The sequence below is a fragment of the Calidris pugnax genome, unplaced genomic scaffold, assembly GCF_001431845.1.
Source record: "Calidris pugnax isolate Ruff unplaced genomic scaffold, ASM143184v1 scaffold133, whole genome shotgun sequence".
NCBI classification, from domain to species: Eukaryota; Metazoa; Chordata; class Aves; order Charadriiformes; family Scolopacidae; genus Calidris; species Calidris pugnax.
The window spans coordinates 9,076,585-9,095,463 of NW_015090977.1; the positions used below are offsets into that span (position 1 = coordinate 9,076,585).

The following is an 18,879-nucleotide window of genomic DNA, read 5'->3' on the forward strand; positions in this document are numbered from 1 at the left end:
CCTTCCCCTTCCGCCCGCCCCGATTCCCCCCGGACAGCTTTCACCGGCGCGACGGGGGGCGGGCGGGGCGCAGCGGCAGCCAATGGGAAGGCAGCGTCGGGAGGTCCCGCCCCCTTCCCCGCCCCCCGTCCCCGCGCGCAGCCGGCGGTGGGGAAGGAGCGGCGGCCGCCATGTCCATCTTCACCCCCACCAACCAGATCCGCCTCACCAACGTGGCCGTGGTGCGGGCGCGGCGCGGCGGCAAGCGCTTCGAGATCGCCTGCTACCGCAACAAGGTCATGGGGTGGCGCAGCGGAGCGTGAGTGCCGGGCCGCCGCCGCTGGGGCCTGCCCCAGGGGGCCGGGGAGGGGCGGGGGCGGTGTGAGGGAAGAAGCCGTGTGAGGGAAGAAGCCGTGTGAGGGAAAGGCCGGTGTGAGGGAAGAAGCCGTGTGAGGGAAAGGCCGGTGTGAGGGAAGAAGCCGTGTGAGGGAAAGGCCGGTGTGAGGGAAGAAGCCGTGTGAGGGAAAGGCCGGTGTGAGGGAAGAAGCCGTGTGAGGGAAAGGCCGGTGTGAGGGAAGAAGCCGTGTGAGGGAAAGGCCGGTGTGAGGGAAGAAGCCGTGTGAGGGAAAGGCCGGTGTGAGGGAAGAAGCCGTGTGAGGGAAAGGCCGGTGTGAGGGAAGAAGCCGTGTGAGGGAAAGGCCGGTGTGAGGGAAGAAGCCGTGTGAGGGAAAGGCCGGTGTGAGGGAAGAAGCCGTGTGAGGGAAAGGCCGGTGTGAGGCCCAGCTGTGGCGGTGGGGAGACCCATGTGGGTCCTGGCTGTGGAGCCAGGGACGGGGAGATCTGTGTGGGGCCCGACAGCGGAGCCCGGGACGGGAGACCCGCGTAGAGCCTGGGGACGGGGAGACCCGCATGGAGCTGAAGCTTGAGCCCGGGAGGTTGGATGGTACCTGGCTGCAAAGCCCAGGGGGACGGTAAGAGCCGTGTGGGAGCGCCCTGGACGCTGGGGCGGTGCCCCTGACCTTCCCTGGGGAGTGACATTAGTGCAATAGAAAGTCCTAGGCACCACTGATTCAGATCTTGGCAGCACGACTTGTTCCTCCTTGCTAAAATCTCTCACGCCTTTGTGTTGCTTCATGGATTTTCTAACCCAGTCCTAATCTCTAGGGAGAAAGATCTCGACGAGGTCCTGCAGACGCACACGGTGTTTGTCAATGTCTCCAAAGGCCAGGTGGCGAAGAAGGAAGATCTTGTTAAAGCATTTGGAACAGATGACCAAACTGAGATCTGTAAGATGGTAGGTTTCAACCACTTTACCTTACAAAAGCTTGGGGAAAACTTTCCAAATGTTTTACATAAGAGTCACACAGACATGGTAAGCTGCTGTTTTACTGGAAGGTTTTCACAGAATGCAGCACTGCTGTAGGCAAAAGTATTCAGTTTTTTGTTAAGAAATGGGTAGAAAAGAGTTACCACTCTGTGGCATAGTCTTAAATTTTATATATGCTTCTTGCTGAAAAGAGTTCTGCGTGTTCTGTATAACATACAACTTCTGCTATGAGCCAGCAATGTGCCCCTGTTGCCAAGAAGGCCAATGGGATCCTGGGCTGCGTAGGGAAGAGTGTGGCCAGTCGGTCAAGGGAAGTCATTCTCCCCCTCTGCTCTGCACTGGGGAGGCCACAACTGGAATCCTGCGTCCAGTTCTGGGCTCCCCAGTTCAGGAGAGACAGGGAACTACTGGAGAGAGTCCAGTGTGGGGCAACAAAGATGATTAAGGGATTGGAGCATCTCCCTGATGAGGAAAGGCTGAGAGAGCTGGGGCTCTTCAGCCTGGAGAAGAGAAGGCTGAGGGGAGACCTTCTTAATGGTTATAAGTACCTAAAGGGTGGGTTGAAGGAGGATGGAGCCGGACTCTTTTCAGTGGTTCCCAGTGACAGGACGAGGGGCAACGGGCACAAGCTGGAACATGGGAAGTTCCACTCCAATGTGAGGAAGAACTTGTTTGGGGTGAGGGTGGCAGAGCCCTGTCAGAGGCTGCCCAGGGAGGGTGTGGAGTCCCCTTCTCTGGAGATCTTCAAGCCCCACCTGGATGCTCCTGAGTGATGTGCTCTGGGCAGCCCTGCTTTGGCAGGGGAGTTGGAGTGAATGATCTCTAGAGGTCCCTTCCAACTCTGACAGTTCCATGATTCTGTGATGTGCACTGATGTTTACAGACACAGAAAAAGGTTACCCAGCAGTGACAAGTTTCCCACCTATGATATATTATAAAGGATGCACAGAAAGGAAGGGGACAGTTGCTTATTTTGGGCAGTGCAATTAAGTGTTAAGAATAGATCTTCTTCGTCTTTCGTGGTAGGATATGAACTGTGGACGTGTTGTAGGTGATGAGAATTAAAGTAAATCTGGGCTTACTTTTTGTAGTTTAGTGTTTCATTGGAGACTTTTTTCTCTGAAGTCTTTCCAGTGTTGTCTGTCATAACGGTGTACATTACTAATATGGTTATTCTTTTTCTGCACTTCAAATCTTAACCGTTCAAGCAATTGTCAAATTTAACAAAGTTACTGGAGTTTTCACTCTTTAGCCAAATCTGTGATGTTTATTAACAGATCCTTTGTATTTTTCCTGTGCAGATTTTATCAAAAGGGGAGCTGCAGGTATCGGACAAAGAACGCCACACACAGCTGGAGCAGATGTTTAGAGACATCGCGACTATTGTGGCTGACAAATGTGTGAATCCTGAAACAAAGAGGCCATACACCGTGATCCTCATCGAGAGAGCCATGAAGGATATTCACTACTCTGTCAAACCCCACAAGAGCACGAAGCAGCAGGTTCGTTTTCTTGCAAAATCACCTTCTGCTCAGAGATGTTGTCTTCAAGTGTAATTTCTCTGGTCGCGGTCACAGGGGTCAGCAGAGCCCTTTGGTCTGAAGCCCGGCAGTTGAATGCTGGATACAAACAGCCTCTGAAACTCCTGCACTTTGTTTTCTAACCATTCAGGGAAGGGGGAAGGAAAGAAACTAATCAAAGCAGCGATAGTGATATGCCTGGAACAGAAATAAAAGTTCTATGATTTAAATTGAGATAGTAAATCAGGCTTTGCATCTGAGTGACATGGCTATCTGTTGCTCTGAAGTGTAACTACTACTTAATGTTATTTCAGACAGGTTGTTTTAGTATGGGAAGTGATCACAGACCTTAGGAACTCAGCTTTTTTTTTTGTTAATCTATCAAAATAGTGTAATAGCAAACTCTCTGCCGCAGAGGGGCAGTGATCAGCACTGAGAAACGTGTCTGAAGCTGACACAAAGGATTTGAGATTTTGATCTGCGCAGTGTTTTTTAAGCAGGTGAGTAAATGCTTTTTCTACTTAATGTCTTCACAGGCGCTGGAAGTGATCAGACAATTAAAGGAGACCATGCAAATTGAACGTGCTCACATGAGGCTGCGATTTATTCTTCCAGCAAAGGAGGGAAAGAAACTGAAAGAGAAGCTCAAACCACTGATTAAAGTTATTGAGAACGAAGACTTCCATGAACAGTTGGAAATTGTAAGCCGTAAAGAAGTCCTTGGGTTTCATACTTGATCTGACTACACCTGTAGGGTTTACTAGAAAATTGATTAATATATAGAAGTGGTTTAGATAAGCTGCAAGTTGACCAGAGATTCTAAATCAGACTGTAGTTTGTAGTTTTTAATTTCACCGGAGCTTAGTGATGGAAACCTGGGAGCAGCCTTTGTTACACAGAGGTTGCTGCTTCAAGCTGAGGAGAAGCACAGAGTGATTCCTCTGCCACAACACTGATAAGCTTCTCTGCAAATATGCAGTGTTATTCTTATATTTATTTGGTGGGTCAGGCCTGTATTTTGACAGTGGTTAATGAAAGTTTTTTTAAAAAATAGCCTGTGGGAAAGCAAAATTTGGTATTTGTAAAAAATCTTTCTGAGAGCAGATTAGAATCTAACAATCCCAGTTGTCAAAAGACACTGTCCAGCCATGGGTAAATGGAACTGCAGAGTTTCTGTGGAAAGAGTACATGATAGAAAATGCTTATGAAATCCTCAAAGTCCTTTTTAGAAATTAAACAGTATTGGTTTTTAAAGAAAGTTAATGTTGGACCTTAGAATCATAGAATCATTTAGGATGGAAAAGGCCTTAAAGGTCATCAAGTCCAACCATCCACCCAACACTGCCGCCTTGAAAGGGGGCTAATAAAAACCAGATATTATTGCTTGACTGATGAAATGTGAACTATTTCAGGTGTGCCTTATCGACCCAGGCTGCTTCAGAGAGATCGATGAGCTGATCCGGAGTGAGACGAAAGGGAAGGGAACGCTGGAAGTGCTCAGTCTGAAGGACGTGGAGGAAGGAGATGAAAAGCTTGAATAGCGACAAGCTTCCCGGGGCCATTCTACTTTCACTAAACATCCTCCGAAATGACTGGCATTTGCCACTCTCTTCTGTTAGGCCTTTGTGCTTTTTCCAATCTCTTGCTGCCAAATATTTTCTGACACTAATCCTTCGGGATTTTTTTCCATGCAGTGTGGTGTTTTTTTATCATTTGACACTTGCTTGGTTTACAAATGGGTTTGCCTGTAGGAGCGTTTTGTGTCAGAGTTGCACTAATGAGGATTGAGCTAAGCCTCGATGTGGGAGTTCCTGGAGCTTGGGTTCAGTTTAAGGGTCGCTGTTGAAGAGTGTTTGAGTGATGGTGCCAATGGGTTTTGCTCTGGGTGGTCAGTGTTGAGTGGAAGATTCCATGATAGGTCACTGAGGGGTGAGTTTTGTATGTGAGGAGAGGAGCTTAAAGAAGAGGGAGCTGTGTTTTCACTTCTGAGCAGGTGCAAAATGCAGATGGTGTCTAAAGTGATCTCTTGGCAGCATGAAAACTGACTTAGACTCCCATAATTGGCTGCTTGATAATTAGAGTACTTTAAAGGACCATTCTTAGAGATTTCCTTCACTGGATATAGCAGCACTTGCTAACTTAGAAAAAATGTTCTCCAAATAACTTATTCGTAAAATATATTTAGCTACATTAATACAAATAAACGATCATCTATTTATATATTACAGATGCAGAAAAGAAATAAAATAATTATTTTTGTTAATAGCATAGGAGGTCTCTCCGGCCGCGGCGATGCTGTGTGGGCTGAAGGGGTGGTGGGTGCTTGTCAGCTGTTCTCCTTCACGTGATAAAGTGGGTCTGGAAGGGTCGGTGGTGGCCTCGGGCCTTTGTTGGGCCCTAATTCCCTGGCGGTGACTGTTTATGCTTCAAGACCCTTTGCTCTTCAGTGCGGTAGAGAACAATTCTGGCAGCTGTCCTTTACCCTCTGGGCTTTTTTCTGCTGCTTTCTAATACACGCGCAGAATTTCCAGCCAGCTCCTGGGGCGCAGCGTGCAGTTCTTGATAACTCTGTTACATCTCGTTCCGGCTGCGTTAAACAAATGCTTTTTAAATTGAACTTGTGTGTTTGAAAGAAGAGGGGAAGAGAGGACAACAACTGGAGGAGGAGATAGTAAAAATGCAAACCACCAGGGAAAGTGTATATCCTTGGGTGACTGAAAGCTAAATCAGCAGGAATTAGGGAGCAAAAGCTCCTTAATTACGTATGAAGGTAACGTTAATTATTATAACAAGTATTACATCCCTGTTTCCGTGCCGATAGCGGGCAGCAAGTCAGGAGCTGCAGCCTGGCCGAGGCCTCTCCCGATGCCCACGGGTTGTGTTCATTGTTTGCTGTTAGAGCGTGTGACTGCCCGTTAGATGACAATTAAACAGCCCTGGGTTGGACTCTGATGTGACCTTTCTCTTTGTCCCATTAACACACGGTGAATTTTCTAGAATTTACACAGGGAGTTGGAGGCAGCCAGAGAGGGAGAGGTTTGTCCTGTGGGGTGCCTGGTCCTTAGTCACCAGCTGCCTCTTAGGAGCTGATTTCTGCCCCGGGCTGTTGACACAAGCGTGTGCCAGGTTGGCTGAAATGTCTTTAGTAATATTTGGGAAGGACTTGCACTGCAGAGTCTGAGTTTTGCTGAGGACCAGTGAAACGGAGATTCTTGAAGTATTTTATCCAACTTGAAATGCTTTCTCTTGCCCCAGGGCAATCTTCCGTGGCGTTTGAAGGCTGCCTAATCAGGTTTAGTGGCAGAATGAGATACTTGCTGTGTGGCTGCAGCCCCAACGTGGAGATCTCTGTGTGTGTGGACAGACTGGCCAACGCCTCCTGTGCACGGGCCCTTGTCTTTCAGACAGGCCTCTCTCCGTGCGCTCTTTGAGAAGCGCTACAGATGATAATGTTAATATTTACCTTGTCACTGGCCATTAGCCCTAACGAGCAACTCATAAGTCTGCAAATGAGACACTGAGTAAGAGCCTCAGCTGATACTGGGCTGGTAACACTTGATTCCACAATCCTTTAATTTCTTTGTTTTCTTTATTCAACACCCAGAGCACAACAGGGCTGCTTGAGTCCCGGAAACAATCTGAGCTGATACACGAGCTTGGTGCTAGGAAGGCAATTTCCTTAATAAAGTCTTTCTCTGTGAATCAAATGTTAAAAGATTTTTCTCTGGTAGAGAGAGTTTGGTTTAATTTATCAACAAATAAATGTACGTGCTTGCCTTTCTTGTCATATTTGTAGTTCAGCAAGAACGTATGGGAAGCATCAAAATAAATACCAGTGTTGGTAGCGGTTTGTTGTTGCCAGTTTCAATAGGAGTGTAACTCCCTGCGCTAATTAACTGAAATTTTCTGACATTTCCCCAAAATTAACTGAAATTCCCGCAGGTACATATCTAGGTGGTAACAGGCTCCTCTGGAGTTGGAGCTAAGCTACAAGTGTGTGCATCTTTTCCCCAAAATGGTCCTCGCCCTGTTTCTGCTGGCACTTGGTGTGTCCCTGGGCTGGGCAGGGTGCAACAGCCGTAGCCATGGTGATGGTAAACACAGCTGGGCCTCCCCCCGCCAGCCCTTGGCTACCTTGGGGAGCTCAGTAATTGGGTATTAATTAACCTGCTGCCTGCAGAAGCGGAGAAGAAGGGGCTGTGGGCGGCGGTGGCCGAGCAGGAGGTGTGTGGTGGTTGGAGGTGCCGAGGTGACAATTCTGTGGGCAGGAGGAGCTGGGCTCCATCCTTGGTGACAGCTGGGCCACCAGAGGAGCCGCCATGGCTACCAGGCAGGCGGTGGGGCTGGAGGGCCACGGCCAGAGCACCGGGACCGGGCCAAGCCCGAAGGCAACCCTCAGCCAGCGTGTCCAGGAGCTGCGCACCATCATCTCCTTGCAAGGTGCTGCCCCTTGGGCTTCATGGGGATGTCCCAGGGTGGGCAGGGGGACTCTTGGTCCCCTCATTGTCCTGCACAGTACTAACGTCACCTTCATGTCCTCCAGAGCAAGGGAGGAAGATTTTCACGCTGTCATGTGAGGAAAAGCTCAATCAGACCAGAGAGCTGCTCCCCCGCCTGCGTGAGGCGGTGCAGGAGGATGTCCATGCCCTGGACCTTGTCCATAAGGTACCACGAGGTGCCATCTGCTGCGCCCCTGCCTGCTGCTGGCCCTGCAGAGCCACCTCCTCCTCCTCTGGGCCTCGCCAGGGCAGCAGTAGGATGTGACCATCCCTGGGCTGGTGGTGACATTTCTCTCTGCCCCTCTCCTGCCTGCAGTTCAGCAAGCCGACCGTGGCCAAGGCTTGTGGAGCCCAGAAGCCCATGGACATCGCCTTGGCCAGGAGGACAGTGGATGTAAGGGCAGGGTCCTGCGGGCACGGGCTGCTCACGTGTTCTGGGGCTCCAGGGACACTAGGGTGCATGGATGAGGGACCTGCTGCAGGCACAAGGACACCGGGCTGGTGTGGCGAGACGTGGGGTGTCACGTGTGGTCCCATGGGTCCCTTTCCACCTCGAGACCCATACGTGCAGGTCCTCCTCCAGCTCCCTCAGCACATGCTTTGCCCCAGCGGATCTCCTGCCTGTCCCATCCTGCGTGTCTCCGGGGCTGCCTGGGTTCCTGCGGGTCCAGCCGCAGCCCTGGGAGAGAGATGGTGTCTCTGCCCTTCACTGCCCGTCCCAAGGTTGTGACCTGGTTAGAATCCCATGGAGACAGAGGAGCTGCCATTGCCTGGGGGCCTCTTGCGGGGACAGAGCGGTGTCACCGCTCTCCGCCGGCGTCCCCATCTGGGGCACTGATCGATGTTATTGACGCCCCGGGTCTGTGTTATGCAGAGTCCCTGAGCATAACCCACCACTGCCATCAGCAGATCCCCACCTCTGCCTTACCCCAAGCCCCGCACAGCGAAGGTCTCCAGACCCCGTCCTGCCAAGGGAGTCACAATGTCCCGGAGGAAATGTCCCAGCCGTTCCTGGGGGGCATCCAAAGCTCTACCTCGGGGGGGAGGAGTTTTCTAGGAAGGACCCCCTTCTCCCACGGGTGCCCAGCAAGCCCTGCCTCCAGCCTGGCGAATTCTCATGTCCCCATCCAGGTGGCCCAGGAGAGGCTCCGGGCCAAAATCTACGAGCAGGTGAATGTGAGCAACATGCTGCTGTACCAGCTGCAGCAGCGGGGCCAAGCCAGGGACGAGCTGCAGTGGCGGCTGCAGCAGCTGCAGGATGCCCAGATGGAGGACAAGCGCCTGCAGGAACAGATGCAGGTACCCAGAACCCCTTCCCGGGGTGGCAGCACCCATGGGGGACTTCAGTCCGACCCACTGATCCCAAGATTCCCTGGGCTCAGCATGCTAGGTCACCCCATGTCCCCCCATCCCCTCCCTGCCCCAGGTGATCCGCCAGCTGGAGAACAACATTGACAAGATGCTCACCAAAATCCATGCTGGCCAGAGGGTGACCACCCAGTACCTGGCGGTGCAGGATGTCCTGAGGAAGGTGAGCTCCTCCTCACTGTGCCACTGTCCCACCCACTCCCCCTGCAAAGGCAATGAGGTGCCCCAGGAGCTGTGCTGGTGGGATACCCTCCTGCCTCAGCGAGGTCCTCCTGCTCCCCACCATCCCCTGTCACAGCGCGCAGGTGGTGGGGTGACACGCTCTGGCTCCCTGTGTCCCAGGAGCTGGCCCACCTGCCTATGCACCTGGACCTCTTGTATGGGATGGCCGAGCGGTACCATTGGGAGCTGGAAGACATAGAGCTCATCGCCTTGAATGCCCTCAAAGCTGCTGATGTAACCAAGGTGAGAAGGTCTGGGCCACTTGAGGCCCTCTCCCACCCTCCGGAGCCCACAGCCAGCACCACTTGCCCAGTCTGGTGAGTCTTCCTGCAACAAAGATCAAAAGAGACTGAGCTTGCCCACCAGCACCTAGATGCCTCCATAGCTCCTCCTGCATTTTGCTCTTTGGTCTGGTGGCCTGGGGACAGCCTGCCTGAAGCACCAGCCATGGTGAAGGCAGCATGCTCCATCCTCCAGCCCTCCTTGCCCAGTTTCCTTCCCAGCCTGTTTACATGGTGATGGGGGGGTCATTTTTGATGGTGGCCCAGAAGCTCAGCAGGCTCACAAAGGTCCATCCTGGCTTTGGCAACTGCTTCTCCCTTCTCTGATGTGCTCCAGGAGGAAATGACTCAGATGAAAACCCGGTTCCGTGAGGAGAGAAAGCTCCGGTCCCGCTCCCTGGCTGCCCAGAACGTGCCCGTCGACAGACTCTGGCGGAAGGAAGCAAGTGAAAAGCACCTGAGGGCGGTGAGCGGGGGGTCCTGGGGCAGGCAGGGCTGGGGGCAGAGGGCAGGCATTGGTGTCAAGCCCCCCAGGGGTGGGGGGGCTGCAGGGCCAGCTCCCCTAGGGTGTCACCAGCTCGAGAGGTGACTATGAACTTCCTTGCAGCAAGCCCGCTATGAGCTCGCCATGGACTTGCAGGACCAGACGAAGGGTGAGTGCCTGGCAGGGTGCAGGGGGGTGGGACACAGGCACAGCCACAGACATCCTGCCCTGCCGTTTCCCTCCCACCCTAGACACCAAACAGATGGCCACCAAGTCCCAGATGGAACGTGAGGCCTGGGTGACCGAGAAGATGGAGAAGGCCAAGGCTGCGGTGCAGTGCTCCTGTCTCTGGGTAATGTAAAGACCCATCTCTGGTAGAGCCCTGGGCTGCTCGAGTCTCAGGGGACCAAGACCTTTCTGCTCACCTTGTTTCATTGCGGGCTCGTCTGCTCTCCTCTGCCCCTGGAGCCCCCCAAGGGCCCTCTCGTGCGGGCAGGGATGGAGCTGCTTTTCTCCATGCCATGAGCTTGCAGTGGTCCGTGGTTCAGAAACCTCCCTGGGGCCATGGCCCAGACCCTGTACCCTTCAGGAGCACTGTGGGCTGAGTCCTCATGCTCTCCCCCGACCAGGACATCCCCAGCAGGCTCCTGGAGCAGCAGAAGTCCTCGGTGGAGCGGGAGCAGTATGTCAATGAGCGCAAGGAGAAGAAGCAGGCACTGAAGGAGACGCTCAAGGAGCTGGAGCTGAAGCAGGCTGAGCTGAAGTTTCGCCAGCCCCCCAACAAAAACAGGTGCTGCTGGGCTTGGGACAGCTGTGTCAACTGGGCCACCAGCCTTGGGTGGGAGACACGTATCACGGGTGTCCCAACAGGACCACCCCTTCATCCCACTGCAGCCACCAGGAAGATTTCTGAGCAGGGTGCTCCTGCATCTCTGGTCCTGGGAGACCACCTAAAACTCCTGCAGTGGGAGCAGGAGGACCCTTGCTCCTTGTCTGGTGTGGGAAGTGGTACCCGCATGGAGTTGGGTTCAGGCAGCATTGCTGCTCTGCAGTCAGTGGGGGGGGGGCAGGGTGCAACCTGAGCAGGTTTTGCAACAGATTTGGGGTGTCTCTGCACCTCTGTGCGGTCGTGTGGATGTCAGTGTGGTTGGCTCCAGGGTGCTGGAGGAGGAGCTGAGGATGAACCTCCAGTTGGAAGAGGCTCGGCTGGAGCAGATGCGAGCCCAGATTCTGAGGAACCAGGAGCTCCTGGTCGACTTTGAAAATGGCATTGACCACCTCTTCGTCCGTCTGCAAGGCATCACCGTCCCCGACCAGGTACCCGCGTGGCTCTGGGGTGAGCGCAGCCCCAGATGGTGCTTGGTGGTGCAACGGCACAGGGCAGTGACATTTGGTGCATCCACCATCACCCCAAGTGGCTCATTTTCGCCACCAAGGCTGTTCTTCTCTCCCTAATTCCAGGACGATTCTGTCAAGGCCAGAGGGGTGGAGGAGAAGCTCCAGCACTGTGAGAAGAAGCTGCAGTACCTGTTGCAGCGGGTGGCCGACTTGCCCCCCGACAGCCACAGCCCTGATGAGAGCAACAAGGTGCATGGGGGCTCCATCCCTCCTGTGGTCTTTGGGGACCCACACAGGGCTCTCCTGGATGGTCCATCCCAAGACATCCTCCCAGATGGGAGGATGGAGATGGCCCCAGGGAAGAGCAATGGAGCAGCTCAGCCCCACGGCACTGCAGGGTGTCCCTCCCCAGGGGGACATCAAGATGGGACACTCCTTGGGTTGTAATACCTATCTCCCCTTCAGCAGTTAACCCAGGGTGTCTTTCACAGACTTTTGTGAAGGTCAGGAATTTTCTGGAGAAGACAACTGCGAATGATCCAAAGAACCTGAGGATTTCCTTGGATGACATAGGCAGTAGCATCCAAGGTAGGAGAGCACAGCAGGGATGTGTCCCACAGCGACTGTTCCATTCCCTGACCCCTGGGATTTTCGGGGGTTCCTTGGCTGTCTTCTACTGCCCCAGCAGCCCCTAGCCCATGAGTTGTCTCCAGACCTTGGGGCTGACCTTGGCTGTCTCCAAGGCTTTGAGTGTGGTTTTAGGTAGGGACATGGGAGAACGAAGCTAAACAGTGGGGTGGTGAGTATCAAAGCGCAGCAGAAGAGATGTTGTGGGGCAAGAGGGACATACTCATCTTTAAAATCACTCAGTTGTGAAGAAGAACCAGTGCTTGGTCTGTGGCCTCCTCCTATTGGATGCTCTTGGAGGAAACACTGAGGTTTTGGCAGTTTACCACCTTTCTTTAATGAAGTGAGAGCTGTGCCCACCACCCCATGGCTCCACACATTTATAGGAAGCTCCAGCAGTGTTGGAGATGCATGTCAGGGCAGTGACATTGCCAGGCCCAGCAGGTCACCCTGGGGTGCTGGGCTGGAAGACCCAGCCAGTAGTGCCTATGCTGGGGTGCTTGGCACGAGAACTCACCATGATGCCACCAGCCCTCCAACACGTGCTGGTTCTCCCTGGGGACACAGGCACAGTGGAGGTGGCCGCACAGCCTCTCCTCAGCCCACTCCTCTCCTCTCTCTCCTCCAGACCCCTTTGATTTTGATGACAAAGACAATGACCTTGTCCTCACCCGGGAAGACATCAAGAAGCAGGGGCTGTACCTGATCGAAAGCAAGAAGAAACGTGGCAAGAAGAAGTAGAGGTCATTCCACAAGAGCTTTGGGTGCCCCAGACCATCTGTTGTGCTTTGGATGCCCCAGACCACACCTTGTACCCTTTGCAGATTTAATAGAGCAGATCTTTTTCATCCCTCCCAAGCCTGTGGTTAAAGCTGGAACTGGGGGTCCTAGATCACATCTGCCATCCAGGACACACGGGGGACAAACCCTGAGGGTCCTGAGCTGGGTTTGGGAGCAGCCCCATCCCCACGCCTTGTACCCCTGCCCCTCACCCAGCTTCTCTCCCCACAGAGGTGGGGATCAGCTGGGGTGGAGACAGCTTTTCCTGGCCAGAGCAAAGCTGGGGGCAGGTTGACTTTCTCCCCTTTGGTCCTGTGGGGCCACCACCTTCCTGGGACCTTCCCTGAGACAGCTCTGGACTCCAAGGGGCTTTTCTGAGGTGGCTGTGGGGAAATGTGGGGCAGGGACTGAGATCTGTATGGGGATTGGACCTCAGGGTGGGTGTCTTCATGTCTGTGTGTGGGAGTGGAAGGGCAGACCCTGCCTTGGAATGGGAGACCCAAATGTGAGATGCAGCTGGGGGCCTGGTGCCTGGGCCTGTCTGACCTGTCTGTGGTCCCTCCATGCCTCTTCCCTCCCCTGGTCCCTGCACACACATTGTGCAACTTGTGCTTATAACCCTAAACGCAGAGCAACTGTCAGGCACTGCCTTTGGGCCCCAGGGTCTAACCCAACGTGACCTAGGACAGCGAAGGGTGCTACACCAAGCTTGCGACTTGGGGACGGGTCATGGCCATCCAACCATGGGTGTCACATTGTCTTCTCTAGGAAGACACTCATAAAACAGGGCTGCAAATAGATGGTGCTGTTTCCCCAAGTAGAGCCAACACTGAAGGCTGCTGCCAGGGACCTGTGGTCCTGGCTGGAGACCCAGGAGAGTCCCACCTCATCCATGTCTGCAGGGGGACATCAGCATCATACCAGGTTTTAATTGTCATTTCTTCTTGGTCCCTGTACTTCATGCTGACATCACTTGTGACATCACCCTTGCAGGGAAGGAATGGCTGCTTCTGCCAAGCCTCCCAGCAGACTGGCAGGTCACACCAAATGGCCTTGGTGGGTTTTGTGAGACTACAGAGTTGGGGAACATATTGCCAAAATAACAGTGCAACTCGTGTCTTTGAAAGGAAGCTCCAGAAATAGTGTAATGTGCCAGTGAAGTCACCTGGTGGAGCTTCCCACAATCAATTACATCCACTCATCTCCCATCCTGTTCTTGTGTGCCCACCACAGCCAGGGTGTGGGCTGGGGTCTGGGCCAGGGAGTCCTCTGCTGGCCAGGAGCCACCCAGCCCTGGGAGCAGAAATCTGAAAACACTCTTCAAACCAAGGGGACAAGTGGACGGGGTGTGTGGATGGTGCTGGGCCACTGACACTGTCCTCGCTCAACACACCCAGTGTTTGAAGAAACAGCCAGGCCACGTTGAGTGGGCTGTACTCAAAAAGGTGACACTGAGGAGGAAATTACCTGCACACCATGACATAAGGTGACTCTGACCACCCTTCTTTCTGACTTGAGCAGAACACATCCCTGCTTCGGGTGCAGAGAGCCACCAGGCTGACGTGGAGATTGATGCACCCCAGGCTCTTGGTGACCTCCTGGGGCAACGCAGTTGCAAGGATGGCAGCGTTGACCAGAAATCATGGAAAATCTGCCCATCCTTTTGTACAAACCAGCCCCTCCCTCTCAAGGCTGTTTACAGCTGCTGCCAGAACAGTTTTGCCTACAACGAGGCTGTAGGGCCCACCATGAACTGGTGCTCGCCTCTACAAGGTCTGGTGTAGCAGAACTATGGAGGATCAATTTTTGTCTCAATTGGCTTAGCTGCAGCAGCTCCAGGACATGTCACTTAGACAGCAGCCACCACACCACTGAGTAAATACGAATGGTTTGAAGCCAGCTGATAAAAGAGAGATTCTAGCTTTAAACACCTAACTACATTTGAGGTGGTTTCCTCTTGTAATGTCCTCAGGACCTTCTGAAGGGGTGTCCCTCCTCTCTTGGTGACACGGAACCAAGTGTACACCCCAAGGGGTAAGGGGTAGTCAAGGTTTTCATCTCTCCCCTTACCAAGAATGCTGACCTGAGCAGAGATGACCCTGCAAATATCTGCCAAAGTCTCAGGTAGCTGAGAAACCCACCTCTCAGCAGTGACATCACCAAATCCAACATCCAGCGTCTCTTGGGCAGCAACTGAGAATGTCTCATTTCCAGGTATTCTGACAGCCTGAAGGCCGAGGAGAAGAGAAGGAGCAAATAAATGAGTGTTTTGAGGCTGGTAGAAATGAAGGATGACTTTTTAGAGCATAGTGGTGGTGCTTTGTCCCTCATGCCCTGACATACAGAGGAGCAAGAAGAGACACCAGAAAGCTTCAGGGAACACCTCCATATGCTGAGATGTCTTCTCTCCTTCCCCTTCAGCCTCTAAAAGGTATTTGGTGAAGAACAGAGCCAACATCCCTCAGCTAGACCAAGGGGTTTCCATCATTTGGGATAAACCTTGAAAAAATAGTTTCCAGGTCTTGATCTGGTCTTTCCGCTTTGGCTCTGGGGAATAGAGAAGCCACAAAATGTGTTGAAGACTTCTCTCCTCTGGAGATGGAGTTTATTTTTCAATCTCAGTTTGTAGAAAATCCAGTCTGTGGTCCATTTGCCACCTACAAGGTAATTCTGGGATGTTTTAGAGTTGTAGAATAATAGAATCATCTAAGTTGGAAGGGACCTGTAAGATTACCACTTGTCACCAGCCGCCAACTGGATTTAGCTGCCTTGAAAGGAGGGGAAGAGTAACAGCACGCGATGCCATGGTGGTTTCAGGTCTACTGGAGCTACAAAGGCTGCCTGATTCATCATGAGCATTCGCTGAATGCATTCAGACACAGCATCCCAAATCCCCGTCACATCTACAAGGCGAGGAGAAGACGTGTCACCCCGTGGCTCACACCAGGCAGCGTGCTCCCGGCCAGGCCAACGATGCCGGGGGCAATCGGAGTGACTGCTGCTGCCTTGCCCGCACCCAGGAGAAATGGAAATGTGGGAATGGATGTGACAAGTGGCGAAGAACTACAAGAGTGGGAAGAAACCAGAGGCAGCACCTTGGCTTCTGGATTTTAAACAAACCACTCAACCATGTGTGCCCCAGGAGGGAAGCGACAGGGTTCAGAGCAGCACCAGGGTGTCCTCCTGCCAAAGTGACCCCTGAGCCACATGGGACCTCCCTGCCCAGGCCACCCTGCCTGCAATGGGCAGGGGAACAGCATGGGGCATCGTAGGGAACAGCCCCCATCCCCATGCCCAGGAGAGGCATGCAGTGGGGTCCCCAAGCTGGGTCTCAGCCCATGTGCACATCCCCAAATGCTGGGGAAAGAAGTGGGGTTGCATGGGACTCTCCAATATGGGAAAATAAAATGAATAATATAAGGAATAAATGAATAAATACAGGGGAGGGAAGGAAGGGCTGGTGACAGTTGGGGTTTCATAGAATCAAAGAATTGTTTTTGTTGGAAGGGACCCTTCAGATCAACGAGTCCAACCATCAACCCAACACCGACAAACCCACCACTAACCCATGTCCCTCAGCACCACGTCTGCCCAGCTTTTAAATACCTCCAGGGATGGTGACTCCACCACTGCCCTGGGCAGTTTCTTCCAAGGCTTGACAACCCTTTCCATGAAGAAATTTTTCCTAATATGCATCCTAAACCTCCCCTGGTGCAGCTTGAGGCCGTTTCCTCTTGTCCCATCTCCTGTTCCTTGGGAGAAGAGACCTGCTCCAGCCCCTTGATGTCCCTCCTGTCATGAGGGGAAAGGCCATTTCATTAGGGGCAGGCATGGGGTGGCACAGCCCAGTGAAGGAAGGGAGATATTTCCTCTTCAGCCCTGAGAAACCCTTATTTCCTTCCACCACAATCACTGCCGAAGGCTCGACAGGAGCTCCAGCACAGATGTCTGCAGCCGGTGCCGGCACTGGTGAGAAACCTAAAATAGGGCAGCGGAGAATTCACATTGGAGCATTTGCTGCGCGGAAATATCTCTGTCCTGAAAAGGCTGGGTTTGAGTGGGTTTGGGTGTTGGATTTGGTTTTTTTTTATATTTAAAGATATGATCAAAATAACATGGAAAGGAGCACAACGAAAGGCAGGCGCAAGATGGGACTGTCACCTGAGCCTCGGTACTGCGTTTTATCCTCTGGAGACAACGGGGACCAGGCTAAATCAGCCAGTTTGGGGCCAAAACAAGAGGGTCTGTTGGCTGTTCTGGGAAGGGAGATGCCAGCAGGGCCCCCAGTGCACGGGTCCATCTTGGAGCGCTGGGAGCTGCAAGGGTGGGATGCAGGAGGGGGCAGGTTCATGCATCCCAACCGTTGGAGCAAGAGCTGCTTCCCCACCAGGACGCACAAACATTTTGCACCTCTATATTGATTTTAAGAGGGTTAATGTTTGTGGTGGTGGGTTTTGGCCCAATCAACAGCCTCTTTTGGTGTCACTGGCCAGAGGTGGGTTTCAGCATCTTTGTAAAATGAAGGAGGGAGCAAGGAGGGACTGAGGCAGTGCTGCTCAAGGAGAGAAGGATGCCACAGGGGTAGTTTTCTGCCCCAGCTCTGACCCACGGCAAGAGAAGAAGTTGCAGCAGGTGGTGGATGGGGCTGGCAGTTCCCACCAGGCAGCTTTTCTCCACAGCAGAGGTGTCCTAGCTGTTGGACCATGTTGGTGGCCTCCTGTAGAGGGGCTCTACCGGATCCATGTCTGTCTTGTGCTGGGGACACTGGAGATGGAGGCAGTGCTCCAGGGGAGTGTGACGGGATGTGGCGGTGTGCTCTCCCTGGTTTGTCCCCCCACCCCCTCTCCGCTCCTGCCCGGCCTTGGCCACCACGGCCATCACAACAGCAGCTGTGAGAACTTGCACCCGGTCTCTGGGGGATGGCTGGCAGCAGAGTCAAAATACTGTCTGGAGTGGGGACCTAGAAATTTTGTTGCCATGAAAATATGACTATAGGTCAATTATCTTACTGTATAAATAGTGGACAGCCCAAGAGCCCTTGGAGCTCTCCTGTATGGCAGTGGCTGCACGCCAGGATCTCCCCTTTGGTGAGGACACTCACTGAAGGTTCTACTCCTCGAGGTTGAGCGATTCCTTGCCACAACAGATTCTCAGTAAGTGACTAATAGCACGCTAAACTTTGAAATTTTATCTAAGTAATGTAAAGGATTGATTGTGCATATATAATCCTTTAGACATAAACCGTTGACCAAGTCTGGGACTAGGATTGGATCCAGCCACACCAGACTCCTCTCTGAGAAGGAGTTTAGAAAGCCAGGGGGTCCTTTCTGAACCTGTGACTCAACGGGAGGGTCTCCCTGACAGCCTGTCTGACCCTGTCCTCTGTGCAGTAAATAACAGAGTGTACCCTGACATCGAATCTCGTAAAACACTATCACATTTACTACCGGTTTTATCACACTACTGGTTTTGTTAAATCACTGTTTCACCTTAATAAATATTTCACTGCTTCACTCTAACTAGTGAAGTTAATCACTCCGTCCGTGACATGGGAGTGTCCCCCTCCCTCGCCATGCTGGCCACACTGCTGGAAATGGGGCCCAGGAGATGGTTGGCATTCTGGGCTGCAAGCGCACATTGCTGGCTTGTACCCACCACTATCCCCCAGTCCTTCTCCACAAGGCTGCTCTCCATCCACCCATCTGGGGAAGCCCTTTGAAATTCTTCAGCCACTTTAGCAGAGAAAAATAGTAGAACCATACACTCGACAGGGTTTCACCATCCACACGGGGATGAAGGATGGTGTGGGGACGGCACAGCTCTCACTCAGGAGCTCCCTGGCTCTGACACCGGTGTCTGTTTGGGGAGATACTGATGGGAGACATTCGACTGTCTGTGATTCGGGTCCTCTGAAGAACCTGAGCAAGGAGGAGAGAGACTGCCAAAACCTCCACGCTGACCCTGCTTTGGGAAGGAGGCAGCCGGTGCTTGTTCCAGCCCGGCCGTGACATGGGCAACCAGAAGTTCTGCTGAAAGCAGAGCCCCTTTCCGGGCTTCTTTCCCTGTAAGACTGTGGGGCAGGGTCCTATTTGTGGGGAACATGGTGGGCAAAGCCTGCCCGAGCTCTTCCTGCCCTCACAGGTGGCTCTGCTGCACCGGGAGAGGAGAAAGGGGCAGAGGGGGCTGGATGGCCCGGGAGGGACTTGGAGCAGAGCAGAATGGGTGGCATGGAAACCCAGAGGAGGTTATGGTGGCAGCAAGTAGAGGGGCCAGGAGGGGATCCAGGTGTGTATGGGGAGGGGTATTGGAGGGTTCAGGGGGTGTCACACGGGACACAAGTGAGCATGGAAGGGATCAGAGCTGAGCTGAAGGTGTTTGGTTGGGGGTAGAAGTGCTGGAGCACGGGACAGGATCCAAGCCCTGCAGAGGGGACTGGGCTGGCTGGGGTACAGGG

At 53.2% G+C, this 18,879-nt stretch overlaps 2 protein-coding genes across 2 annotated transcripts; both read left to right on the plus strand.

The window, feature by feature from the left end:
* Positions 1-124: 124 nt before the first annotated feature.
* On the plus strand, positions 125-6,670 carry SBDS (Shwachman-Bodian-Diamond syndrome). Its single transcript, XM_014953343.1, has 5 exons — positions 125-298; positions 1,144-1,273; positions 2,608-2,808; positions 3,363-3,527; positions 4,239-6,670. The coding sequence occupies exons 1-5, from the start codon at positions 171-173 to the stop codon at positions 4,365-4,367; spliced, it is 753 nt and encodes a 250-aa protein (XP_014808829.1). The 5' UTR covers positions 125-170; the 3' UTR covers positions 4,368-6,670.
* A 475-nt stretch (positions 6,671-7,145) lies between these two features.
* CCDC183 (coiled-coil domain containing 183) lies at positions 7,146-12,386 on the plus strand. The gene is made up of 14 exons (XM_014953038.1): positions 7,146-7,266; positions 7,370-7,491; positions 7,642-7,719; positions 8,457-8,624; positions 8,752-8,856; positions 9,036-9,158; positions 9,534-9,662; positions 9,804-9,849; positions 9,932-10,032; positions 10,310-10,470; positions 10,823-10,997; positions 11,142-11,267; positions 11,510-11,606; positions 12,274-12,386. The coding sequence occupies exons 1-14, from the start codon at positions 7,146-7,148 to the stop codon at positions 12,384-12,386; spliced, it is 1,665 nt and encodes a 554-aa protein (XP_014808524.1).
* The last annotated feature ends 6,493 nt before the right edge of the window (positions 12,387-18,879 follow it).

Coding starts and splice junctions, on each gene's coding strand:
- SBDS (XM_014953343.1), top strand. CDS start 171: ATGTCCATCTTCACCCCCACCAACCAGATCCGCCTCACCAACGTGGCC. Junction 299..1,143: donor ATGGGGTGGCGCAGCGGAGC/GTGAGTGCCGGG, acceptor CCTAATCTCTAG/GGAGAAAGATCTCGACGAGG. Junction 3,528..4,238: donor TCCATGAACAGTTGGAAATT/GTAAGCCGTAAA, acceptor GAACTATTTCAG/GTGTGCCTTATCGACCCAGG.
- CCDC183 (XM_014953038.1), top strand. CDS start 7,146: ATGGCTACCAGGCAGGCGGTGGGGCTGGAGGGCCACGGCCAGAGCACC. Junction 8,857..9,035: donor TGCAGGATGTCCTGAGGAAG/GTGAGCTCCTCC, acceptor CCTGTGTCCCAG/GAGCTGGCCCACCTGCCTAT. Junction 9,663..9,803: donor GTGAAAAGCACCTGAGGGCG/GTGAGCGGGGGG, acceptor ACTTCCTTGCAG/CAAGCCCGCTATGAGCTCGC.